The sequence below is a fragment of the Lampris incognitus genome, chromosome 1 (assembly GCF_029633865.1).
Source record: "Lampris incognitus isolate fLamInc1 chromosome 1, fLamInc1.hap2, whole genome shotgun sequence".
Lineage (NCBI taxonomy): Eukaryota > Metazoa > Chordata > Actinopteri > Lampriformes > Lampridae > Lampris > Lampris incognitus.
In genome coordinates this window covers 140,908,627-140,920,884 of record NC_079211.1, presented here as the reverse complement: position 1 = coordinate 140,920,884, position 12,258 = coordinate 140,908,627, and the positions used below count along the sequence as shown (strand labels likewise).

The 12,258-nt window shown below is 42.8% G+C and overlaps 2 protein-coding genes across 2 annotated transcripts in view; both read right to left on the bottom strand.

Moving 5' to 3' along the window:
* The window catches only part of LOC130115577 (probable E3 ubiquitin-protein ligase HECTD4), a 76,365-nt gene extending 76,149 nt beyond the window's left edge, over positions 1 to 216 (bottom strand). Inside the window, exon 1 of the mRNA XM_056283294.1 lies at positions 67 to 216. Within this exon, the coding sequence (XP_056139269.1) occupies positions 67 to 213 (147 nt within the window). The 5' untranslated portion in view covers positions 214 to 216. The remainder of the gene's footprint in view (positions 1 to 66) is intronic.
* A 2,305-nt stretch (positions 217 to 2,521) lies between these two features.
* Positions 2,522 to 12,070, bottom strand: LOC130112558 (phospholipase A2 isozymes PA3A/PA3B/PA5-like). Its single transcript, XM_056279984.1, has 5 exons — positions 11,977 to 12,070; positions 8,118 to 8,250; positions 5,744 to 5,878; positions 4,788 to 5,071; positions 2,522 to 2,655 (listed from the first exon to the last, which is right to left on the bottom strand). Exons 1-5 carry the CDS (start codon positions 12,068 to 12,070, stop codon positions 2,522 to 2,524), a joined length of 780 nt encoding a protein of 259 aa, XP_056135959.1.
* Positions 12,071 to 12,258: the final 188 nt, after the last annotated feature.

Here is a 12,258-nt window from a genome sequence, read left to right as displayed (position 1 = left end):
AAAAAGAAAAGAAAAAAAAACAAGCGAAAACACCAGTAGCTCTCACGTGTCACGTCTTTTACCCACCTCTTGTTCCGTGTCTCCCTGCTCGGACACTCCAATTTCGCTGGGTAATTCAGCCAGATCCGTGACCCGAATAAGTCCATCGTGGAGGAAAATCGTCTCCTCCTTCACTGAGAGCCACTGGGACGAATCCACGGCCCCGGAGCCCATCGCTCTCTCCTCCGGCAAATACGCCAAAGGGGTCGTACATTAAAAATTCAGTGACTGGAAAATAACAGTAACGCCCTAGCTAGCCTGCTAGCCAGCTACAATAACATCTCGTCGTGGTGCACTCTCACTCGGCAGTAACGTTTCACGGAGGAAAGACCGTGTTTGCTGCAGACAGGCGCAGGTAGCCGGCTAACCGAGCTGCAGCAAGGCGGCGGACAGGTACTCCTGTCGTACTGACCAGCGGATGACAGGCGGCTGGCTCGGTTAGCTAGTAGCGTAGCCAGCTAACGGCAGCTAACGCGTACGTTAACCGTTACCGATAAGGGTGGGCGTGACGCTCCGGATAAATCCCGTATTACACCGCACGTCGCCCGCCGGCTGCCTTTCCGAGCCGAGGACGATGTGTGAGCGAACCTTCCTCGGCTTAAAGACGAAGCGCCGGGCAGCTCTGCACACTACCCGAGCCTGCTGTCAGCGGTTGGACCGGATAATGAGAACCTCCCAGCTGTCAGTGCGACGCCATGTTGTTTCCGAGGCCGTTTTACCGTTTCCCAGCATGCACCGCGGTCTGGACTATAACACTATAACTGTCAAAAGACATGTCATAAGGTGGTTTTCGGCGTTCGCTGTTGCCGAGCTAATAAATTACTGGCCTTTTTTTCATGCTTTTGCAGAAGTGAAATGAAAAACAGAAACACGTGTGCATTAAATATTACAAGGATGATATAAAACTAACGGTGCAGGTGCATAGAGCGAGTGGGATAATCGAAAATAGTAGTCAAATACACTACGACGCTATAGGCACTCCAAGGAAAATCAGAAACCTTTATTCTCCTAATGTACATAATTTAATTCATCTTTTTTTGTCTTTTGGAGTGCCTAGAGCATTTTTTTTCGTTTTTCCTGCGAGATATTTATGTTTCTTGTTTTACGGTGACCAGGGATTATTTCTGATTCGAATTTACAACTAAAATTATAGGTTGACGTTAGCCGCGAACACGTTAGAGAAAAACGTAAGTCTGCTTTGACTCGTTATACGAAGCCGGTACAAGGCTGCCACCCTGTGGACTCTTCCGGAAATGCAATTGAGGGGTCAAAGTGGTTCCAAATAAATTCAAACGCCGTTAGAAAATAAAGATTTTATCACTTTTTCAGTTTTTAGATTCACACAAGAGACCTTTCATTACAACTCTACATTAATATATTAAATGTGCGTCAAGAGGCCTGTATACAAAAAAAATCTAAAGTAACAGATTTGTTGTTTTTTCCTACACATTATAGAGTTGCATAGGTATTTGCCCTCATTGCAGTGATATGGATGTTGCATAAAATGTAGGCTGTAGAGGTCAGTTTGATTCTTTTTCTTTTTTCATTACAGCTTTGCCTACAATCTTGTGAACTCAACGATATCAGCTTTTCTCCCTGGGTTCAGCTCTGTTCAGGCAATGCCTATACAGACAAATGGGAGCCCTTCGTTTTGCTTCTTTGCTTGAGTTCTGCGCCCCATCTGTGTCCTTTATCTTCAACTTCTTGAGTGCTTGAAGTAAGTCTGAGGCTTTGGATAAAGCAGCAGTACAGCTAGAAGAGAATTATATTAAAAATGTCAATTACAGGAGCCAACATTATACTCTAAGTAGGTGACCCATCAACACTTAAGATAGGAAATATGGATAGGGGCTTTCAAAAGTTGTCTGAGATTAGTATAAATGAGAATAACAGGGCTTAACCTTTTTCTGGAGTGACATTTTCCCATGGTGGTCAGTGTAATGCAGTACTGAGAGACAAAGTTGTTGAGAAGAGAGGGAAGAATACTGGGTTTGTTGAAGGATTCAACCAGACCAGCCAACCTGTAAAATTCATAAACACAAACATTGGTTATTCTAAACCTCCTTTATTCCTGTGTAAAGCAGCGAAAGCAAGGAAATTAAAAGAGCCAAATATCTACGCTATGCCTGCATATGCATGTATGTGTGTGTGGTTGAGAGAGAGAGAGAGAGAGAGAGAGAGAGAGAGAGAGAGAGAGAGAGAGAGAGAGAGAGAGAGAGAGAGAGAGAGAGAGAGAGAGAGAGAGAGAGAGAGAGAGAGAGAGAGAGAGAGAGAGAGAGAGAGAGAGAGAGCATAAAGCAATCACCAAGAGAATAATCCAGGCCAGTCTAGGCCTTCTCAGTGACCTTTTAACCCCATAAGCTATTATGTAGGGAGGACTGATGAACAACATAATTAAAGTGCTTATGTGTGAGTTCATTTGAACCACAAGGTAAATGTGGTTCAAACTGTAAATACAGCGTAACTGTGTTGTTTTATTGTCTCACCGGCTAGTGCAATCACAATGGTAGATAGTCTTTGACTCCATATTTCGTAAATGATATTTCTTCTTCAAAGGGGGAATTTTGTATCTGCATTCATCCAAATGTTTAAGGGTTCCACAAAGGAGCAAACTGTCTACAGGAACATAAAAAAACAAAAACAAAGATATAATCATGATGTGATTCATAATATAAATAATCAAATATATAATATAATATAACATATAATAATATTAATATAATATATAATATAATATGTATATATATTAATATATAATAGAATAGAATATTTATATATATTAATATGATATCCGTCCATCCATCCATCCATTATCTAAACCACTTATCCTGCTCTCAGGGTCACGGGGATGCTGGAGCCTATCCCAGCAGTCATTGGGCGGCAGGCGGGGAGACACCCTGGACAGGGCGCCAGACCATCATAATATAATATATAATATAATATATCAAAAAAGACATGCATGTTAGGGTTAATACTCCTGTCTGTGCTCCTGACCGAAGCAATGGCAAGACAAACTGGAGTTGGTCCCCAGCCGCTGCATGGCGGCTGCCCACTGCTCCTTGCTGCACAGCTAGGATGGGTTAAATGCAGAGCATAATTTCCCCACGGGGATCAATAAAGTATCTCAAAATCAAATTAAAAAAATCAAATAAAGTATCATATAATATAATATATAATATATGCCCTTCCTGACGCTACCCTCCTTTTCTGGGGTTGAGACCGGCACTAAGAATGCACTGGCTTGTGTATCCTCAGTGGCTGGGTAATAATATATATATATATATATACACACACACACACACACACACACACACACACACACACACACACACATACATACATACATACATACATACATATATACATACACACACATATATTTATATATATAATATAATATATAATATATAAAGATATAAGATATAATCATGATGTGATGATGTGGGTTTCCTCCCACACTCCAAAGACATGTCGGTCAGGTGAATCGGCAACACTAAATTGTCCCGAAGTGTGAATGTGTCGGCCTGTGATAGACTGGCAGCCTGTCCAGGGTGTCCCCCCGCCTTCTGCCCAATGACTCATGGGATAGGCTCCAGCATCCCGTGAACCCAGTTGGGATAAGCAGCTCGGATAATGGATGGCTAATCATGATTCACCAGATTACCAACAGCTCTTTATCAACTCATTACAATACTTAGAATGTGTTTGCTGACAGCAATATTCCCAACACAAGCTTCATTATCTTTTTCTGTCTCTCATTTCCCAGAACACAGGCAGCTATTTAAAAGGGTTGTATTTAAAATGCATGCCACTGAGTGCAGTTACTGGTTCTCGCCTACAGCAGAAGTCATATTACTGGCTGTAACACGACCTACAATATGGGTTTAAACATCCTTGGGTCACTGTTACAGCAGCTGCAGGTGACTTCCTGTAATCTTATGTAATGGAAAACTTGGCAACCTGCATTCTCCACATAGTAGATCCTTTAGGGAGGAGGTATAACGGACTCCTTGCTCTTCACTTCCCATAGCAATTTCCCATAATTTTTTTTTTCTGCTTTGGGGACCAGAATGAGAAACAGATGGGCTTTGTGTTATCAGTTCAATTTTTAATTTAACTCAGAATGATCCTGACAGTAGTACCTGTAGTCCAGGGACCTGCTGACGTCTCCTCTTCAGGGGATACTGTTGTGTTGCGTGGCCCCTGAGTCAGAGCTGGTGTCCCTTGGTAGGGTAATGCTGTTGTAACAGTCGAGGGTATAAAGACTGGTGTGCAAGATGTGTTTTTTTGTTCTGAGCAAGGTTTACGACGAGACTGGGGGGCATTACCCCTCAGCCTGGGTCCACGGCATCGTCGTTTCTTTTGACATTTCTTATGGCTTCGCGTTGTCATCTCAGTCACCATTGCAATGGTCGCTTGTTGATTAACTGCAGCTCTTTGTGTTATAGGTGGGGTGCTTTGTGTTGTGGATGGCGTATATGACTTCATAGTTGCCTGTGATGGAACTTGGCTTTCATGTGTAGGATAAGCTATCAGTTCCATCCTGGTGCCTTTCTTTTTGCGCAGTCTCTTCCTGTTTGAGATGGTTGTACTGATTTTAGAAACCTTTTTGAGTGTTGTTTTGAGTTCTGATATTATCTGTGTGGTCTTCTGCATCAAGAATGTACTTCTCAGTGTCGAGGAAACGACGGTATGTGCCATAGGTGCCGTAGGCATTTCAGTGGGTGCAGCTGTAGATGTTATCCTACTCCTTTTGCATCCCAGCCCCTTCCTCTTTTTGCGGTGAAAGGTGTCTCCTCTGGGTGGATCTCTGAGGGTGCACCTATGTGAAGAACCAGACTGTTTTGAGATTTCAGCTGTGGATGGCTTTCTGTTTGAATGAGACGGTGGGACTGCCACTACACGGTCCCCTTCAGCTGTTGCTCTCATGTGGCTTTCTCCAGCATCATTATGCTTGCTTGGAGTGTGGGTCGTGTTGAAAGCCGCAGGGTTTTGAAAGACAGCATATGGCGCCTCTTTGGTTTCCTTGCACCTATAGAGCAAATAAGCAAGTTAGAGCCCACACATGCCAAAAGATAACTACCATCACGAACCATCTTTCCTTATTCACAGAGTCTTTCTTTGCAAATACAGACTATCCTCCAAATTGTTCCAATCAAGAGCAGCTAAACTTGGTAAAGCTAATTTGGTTCACATACTCTGTTATTTCAAGCACTGTAATCTACTTTTTTCTTGCAAAGTAGTAAACTTCTGTGAACTAATAATGGTGTGAGTTCGGGACGCACACAGACCCCCCCCCCAACAAAACCACTAATTATAGTTTGCAGATCAAACGTATTCCTAATTTTCTTAGAACGGGTGCCAGTGCAATATCACAGGTGCTGGAAGTAAGCTCACCATTAACTGGTCTTAAAAGGTATGAAATATTTGCTGTTTAATAGACAGAGTTGTGGAAACAAAACAGAGGTGCAGCATTATGCCCGTTGGAATTTTATGTCAGACGTGTCGTTACAAGACACGCCGCTCACTTCAATAGTAGTGGTGCAGTTTTTGCTTCAGTTTACCACCATGGTGTACCTGTACAGTATTTCGACGAGCTGCCGAGTCTCTTGCAGCTGTCTGACCCTTGTTTAACCTACCCGGGCTCTTCAAAAACATGCAGCAACGTTCTGAGCATGAAAAGCAGTAGTGGTGTGAGCCTTACATTCCCCACCAGTACATCTCCGTGCACTGCATCCGCTGAACGAGTTCAAAGCAGGGCACCTTGAAGATGTTGAAGAAGCTGAAGCCAACCATAGCAGAGATGGTTTCATTCACTCCGAGTAGGCACTGCCGAAACCTGCACACAGAAAAACCCAGCCATTCAGTATGTGGAAGTGTATTCTTTAGTTTCATCCACCCATCCATCCATCCGTCCATCCATCCATCCATCATGCATAGCCTTTTTTTTTTACCTCCCCCCTTTTCTCCCCAATTGTATCCGGCCGATTACCCCCATTTTTCCGAGCCACCCCGGTCGCTGCTCCACCCCCCTCTGCCGAGCCGGGGAGGGCTGCAGACCACCACATGCCCCTCCGATACATGTGGAGTCGCCGGCCACTTGTTTTCACCTGACAGTGAGGAGTTTCGCCAGGGGGACGTAGTGCGTGGGAGGATCACGCAATTCACCCCAGTTCCCCCTCCCCCCTGAACAAGCGCTCCAGACCCACCAGAGGAGGCACTAGTGCAGCCACCAGGACACATAATCAGGTTTCCCACCTGCAGACACAGCCAATTGTGTCTGTAGGGACGCCCGACCAAGCCGGAGGTAACACGGGGATTTGAACTGGCAATCCCCGTAGACCGCTATGTTACCCGGATGCCCCATGCATAGCCATTTTAACCAACCACATTTAGACTGGTTCTATCATCACATTATATAGGCTCAGGTCAGTTATGTTTAGCCAGTATATCAACGTATTTAAGTTCTATTTACCTTCTGTAATAGTGGGTTAGGATAGGTTCTGTACATGCCTGAAGTGTGTGATGACGTGGGAATGTCAGGAACTAGTACGTACTTAACTGATAGCATGTGCAGGTGCTTGTCCTTAAAAACCGTTGAGTCTGTGTGAGACTATGGTGTGAAAAGTCTAGAAAATTCCGCATGCTTTCCTTTTCTGTAACGAATTATACAGCCCTCTGTAGAGAGACAGCGGATCAAATCAGACGTGACTAGTAGTTTGTCTGTCCTCTCTTCATACATGTTTTGATTCATTCAATAAGTGACCATGAGTGAAGACTTTTCTTCTGCAAGTATAATGTAACACAATTCCGTCATTAATGTGAAAATGTTAGCAAAATTCAGATCAAGAGCAGGACTAGCAGAATCAAACTTAAACCCGTGTACACCGCTGAATGTTATTTAACTTCATGTAGACTTCTTGTGGGATCAAACCTGAGCATATTTAGGACCAGTACTCTCCTCAGCAAAGGCCCAGGAGAAAATTCTGCAAACCTGTCATTGACCTATCAGTTAATGGCAGGAATTAGAGGTTAAACGTACGACGCGTGCACCCGCCTGGATTCTCCTGAAGCCCTGCTGGATCTCTTCTGGTTTGAGTAACACTCTTTTTTGCAAGAGGAATCAAGCACTTTCCAACCCAGCAAACGTGAAAACGACGTGTGACATGTTAGCTCTTGACATCAGAAGCCCATCTTAAGAGGTGGGTGCACACCCATGTTTAAAATTCATTCTTTATGCTCACTTGATGGGTTTTTGCAATGTCTGTGCCAAATAGCTGAACCATGCAAAGATATGAAATATGCACCGTATGTATGAAAGTGTTTAGCACGCTATAGTTGATGTGTTGTAATCAATCAGTCAGCCAGGTGTGCTAAATTTATCTATTACACCCAAATTCAAGGTATTAGCAAATGCCTCCAGGCCCTCCAAGTTAAATATATTTATATAGTTTGGCACGGTGACAAATGAGCTGATAGAATCCTGTCAGCAGGCAGATGTGCTATGTGTGAACCGCTGTAAGCACCACACCACACTGCAAAAAATGAAATCTTAACCAGTGAAAATATATTGTATTTGGTACAATAAGTCCAATATTGAGTAGAATTATCTTGAATTATCTTATTCCACTGGCAGATAATTTTACTTATTTCAAGTTTTTTTCCCCCTGATTTTGGTCAATTTAATCTTGTTTTCTTAAATCAAGATTAAATTGACCAAAATCAGGGGGAAAAAACTTGAAATGAGAAAAATTATCTGCCAGTGGAATAAGATAATTCAAGATAATTCTACTCAATATTGGACTTATAGTACCAAATACAAGAAATTTTCACTTGATAAGATTTCATTTTTTGCAGTGCAAGAATTTGAGCCATATATGAAAATCTTGGTTCAACAGGTCTACATTACTTGATCAGGTACCGGAACCACCCAGACAACTGAAGTGTCATATATGAGGAGCTAGGAGCAAAGGGAGGTGTGAGTTATGGCTAGCAGGAGGTTTCCCTCAAGGGGACGATAATCTGTGACATGCTGGGAATGCCATGGATGGCCAAGGCCCCTACATGCTTGGACTCACCTTTGGTCACAGTCACAGTGTGAGATGGTGAAGAAGTTGGGGTTGAAGACGCCGTAATTCACTGTAAAAGCAGGGATGATATGCTCACAGTGGTCGTGTTCACGGCAGCATCTGTCTGCACTCTCAAACATTCCTGGGCAGAAGAAACAAACGTGAAATGGAGGGTGACTGTGTAATCTCCCACATCAAACAAACATAATGAAAAACACATAGCGAGCAGTTCACGGAGCGGTGACGCTTGAGCCTTCTGTTCTCTTTGGGGTCCTGCGGACACAAGGCACACCTCAGTGGCTCAAAAAACATCATTAGCATTGTTTTATCAGCTTCACGCATCATAACTAATTGCATGAAAACTGTTGGTCAACACGACACTAACTCGATGAGAATTTTCATTACTCGTTTTGCACAAAATTATATCCAACCAAGTTCTGTTCGGGGTCCCAGGGACTCTAATTATGAGCTATAATCAAATGAAATAGATTGTCTTGTTTTCAGTCCTTGACTGTTGTTGAGAGTACAAACACACACACACACACTTGTGCGCAAACATGTATGTGAAAGCGCCAAATCCAGCTATGCTTTGAAAATGCAAGTTTATACAGGAAAAATCCAGAAGTTCCTGAAAGAAAACAGGGTATGAGGGTTGTCTTGGCTGTGACAGGGACTTTGTGGTCATAACGTGATGTGGTCATTTTGTCACTTCTCACACCTTAGGAAAGGAACTATCAGAACTGAAGCTCACAATGCCAGGGGGAAAAAATCAGAAAGAACAAGTCAGAGCTTCCCAAAGAGCTCCTTGAAATAAAGACCAGGAAGGCAACATGATGTATGTTTGCCGTCACTGACACCACTATAGTTGTGTCCTAAAGAAAAAGAAAAATGTCCTCTTGATGAGCACAATGCATAAAGATGCAGTTGTGAGCAATAGAGAGGACAGAAAAGCTGTAATGGTCTTACACTTTAATGAGACCAAAGGTGAGGTAGATAACTTAGATGAAATCATAGCTGCTGATGAAAGCCTGCTTCCTGTCCTCTCCAACAACAGCAGGAAAGCTGCTTCTGCTGGAGTGTCAAATGGTGCGGAACAACTCCCTGTTGACTCTGCAGATTTGTCAGGTCTGCACACAGATATAACTCATAGACTCATCATATGTACGAGGTGCCACGAGTGCTTATTCGGATGGTGCTGAACAACTCCCCGTGGACTCTCTGCAGGTTTGTCAGGTCTGCACACAGAAATAACTCATAGACTCATCATATGTACGAGGTGCCACGAGTGCTTATTCGGATGGTGCGGAACAACTCCCCGTTGACTCTCTGCAGGTTTGTCAGGTCTGCACACAGAAATAACTCATAGACTCTTATCATATGTATGAGGTGCAATGAGTTCACATGTAATACATATAAACTCTCTGCACATCTTGTGTGTATAGTAGGGCCTGGCAAACCATGCAGCTCCATGGTGTCTGTATCCTTCCACGCAAGGGACCCTTTGATTTTGTTTTGTGACTGGTTTCTATAGGGAACAGGGGTCTGCCTCTGGCAGTCCTGTTGGCCTTGGGATGTATCTATATTGTACACTAGTATATAGGTAGGATGCCTGTTGGATGAGTCTCTGATCTGGATTTCTTTTACTGTATTCTTATCACAGTTGGGTTCTATCTGTGGTGAAATTTACACCCAAACATAACCGACATCACTATCCTGAATAAAATAACTTTTCTTTGTCTTTGAATGTTTTTGGCCAGCAGAATTATACATATTTATGTACAGGTATAGCCCCTATAATCCATCTAACATGAAAAATGTCTACTATATTATATGCCTTATGGTAATGTACTTATTTCCCTCACCCATTTGAAACCTGTTGAGTGTTAAGACTTTAACCATATATAGTAATAATGTCAGAACAAGGAAAACACATTTTACTGGATGAGATTCAAAATCATTATCATTGTTTACACACCCATAGTTTCAGGGTCCCTCACCAAGTTAAGGTGACGTCAACAAAACAGAAAGGTTAAGTCACAGGCAACCTGCTATATGGTAAACAAGCAATACCGTACTTCTGCCGCGTAGAGCATAGCTAACACTTTACAAAGATCAGCTGTAACTGTTGATTGATAAATGAGCACCAGGACACCTGTACAGCACATTTGTGAGCATTAGCATATTATAAGTGCCCTATTGCTCATTTATGAATCACCAGGAAATGTTCCACTGAATCATCCGAAAGTGTGGCTGAGATTTTTTAAATCATGAAACATATCATGCACCTGTGCCCAATTGCAGCCTATAATTAATTACCTGCCAAAAAAAAACAACCTTTTTTTGTCAGTGAATTAGCCCAAAGAACTGTTCCATTAGGCTATGTCTCCAGTGGCCATCAAAGTCCACGTTATTAATGCGCTTTCACTTCCTCAGTGCTTCAGTGAAGAGAAGAAAAACCCACACACAGGTTTACTTGGACGACAACAAGCAGACAAACAGACAGACAGGAGCGGACAACTAGTTTGGGTGCACACGTGTGTGTCCGTTTTCATAAACCACCAAAGGGTGATTCTTCAATTAAGGGTGGGGGGGTTTCTGTCCCCAGGGTAGATTTTCAAGAATTTCTTTTTTGAAAAAACAATTATTGTATTTGTTAGAGTTCAGTTGTGTTAGTTATGAAAAAAAGATTAATGTATCAGTGATGACATTTTAATCCTTTTTCAGTATGTTGAAAATTCAAATGTGCCAGAATTTCACTGTTTTGGGCTTGTCCCCAATCTAGACTTCTTAACTTCCCCTCTATAATAAAAATGGTTGCATTCATTAAAGCTTTACTTTGCATTTTCTCGTAATTATTTAAAAAGACATATTTCAAATTCATGGTTTCCATTTGCACACTTTTTATAGTTAAATATCGCTGTCCCTCACACGTCCGTCATTACGTCACACCGAACGTTTTAGAGCAATAACGTTTTTTTCAAACAACAACAATGTGGTTGCCATGGAAACGAGGTGCCAGAGGCGCATGACCAGTCATGGCAGAAGGATGACTTTTTCCATGTCCACAAATGTAAGTAATTTAAAGATTTATATGTCCTGATCTGAGAGTATGTTTATTAGGCGTCATTACCAACAAGTTACTAATTGATTTTTTTTAGTTCAGAAATAAGAAATTTCAATTTATTCACCTATATTCAATGCACACTGTATGCTAGCTAACATGTCGGGTTAGCAAGTCAACTTTTTCTCCAAAAAGTGAAAATTGTCATTACCATCACGCGTGATTGCCATCACATTTTGCTGTTACAACTTTTTAAAAAGCATCATAATATCAAACTTATTTTGTAGGACGATCAAAGCTATGCTAATGTAACCGGTTATTTTCTTGCCCGGTGCGGGAGTCGATACGAGGTGTACTGCACCACAAGGCGACGTCACTAACCGCTCGGCTAAAGGGTCAGACCCGTTAGCTAGGGTTTACAGTCGTCACCTTCCCCGGAAGCGCGCCCTCGCGCTTTGTCATTCCGCTCTCCGAAGAGACTTCTGAGGATCTGCACACATCCGGATCCCACCGCTGCCACCAACGTAACCGGTTATGTTCTTGCCCGGTGCGGGATTCGATACGAGGTGTACTGCACCACAAGGCGACACCACTAGCCGCTCGGCTAAAGGGTCAGACCCGTTAGGTAGGGGCTAACGTGTGTTATTAGTAGTTTACACTAAAATATTTGTTCCAGACCACTTCATGGAGCTTTTGAAAAAAAAAAAAAAACAGGTTTTAAAGAAAGTTATTTTCTATTTTTTTCAAACTTTCAAAAGCCAAAAGTGCCCCAGATTGAAGAATCACCCCCAAAACAACCATCCTCACCTAACTGGTCGTAACGGGTAGCTTTGCTTCCAACACCACACCAAAGTGTCCCTGGAAACGTCCACGCACGTTTCCTGCGGGATTTCCCCTCCATTGTCCGATGATGATGATGTTGACGATGATGATGATGACGGTGAGACACGTCGCTCCCGTCTCTCTCTCTTCTTCTCCCCCTCGCAAACTCAAGTCTGGCGCTAGGATTTGAAATACCCCGGCTCAGCAGTTCGCTGACGTTGAAGCGGTGAGCGTCGTCACCTTGAACGCCGTCCTCCGTCACCAGCC

Bases quoted from the DNA above. Each gene is read 5' to 3' on its own strand.
- LOC130112558 (XM_056279984.1), bottom strand. From the start codon at position 12,070: ATGGAGGGGAAATCCCGCAGGAAACGTGCGTGGACGTTTCCAGGGACA. The intron at 5,879-8,117 runs GTGAGTCCAAGC...TTCTGTGTGCAG, and splicing joins CACTGTGACTGTGACCAAAG to GTTTCGGCAGTGCCTACTCG. The intron at 2,656-4,787 runs GTAGGATAACAT...ATGTTCCTGTAG, and splicing joins GGGGCTGGGATGCAAAAGGA to ACAGTTTGCTCCTTTGTGGA.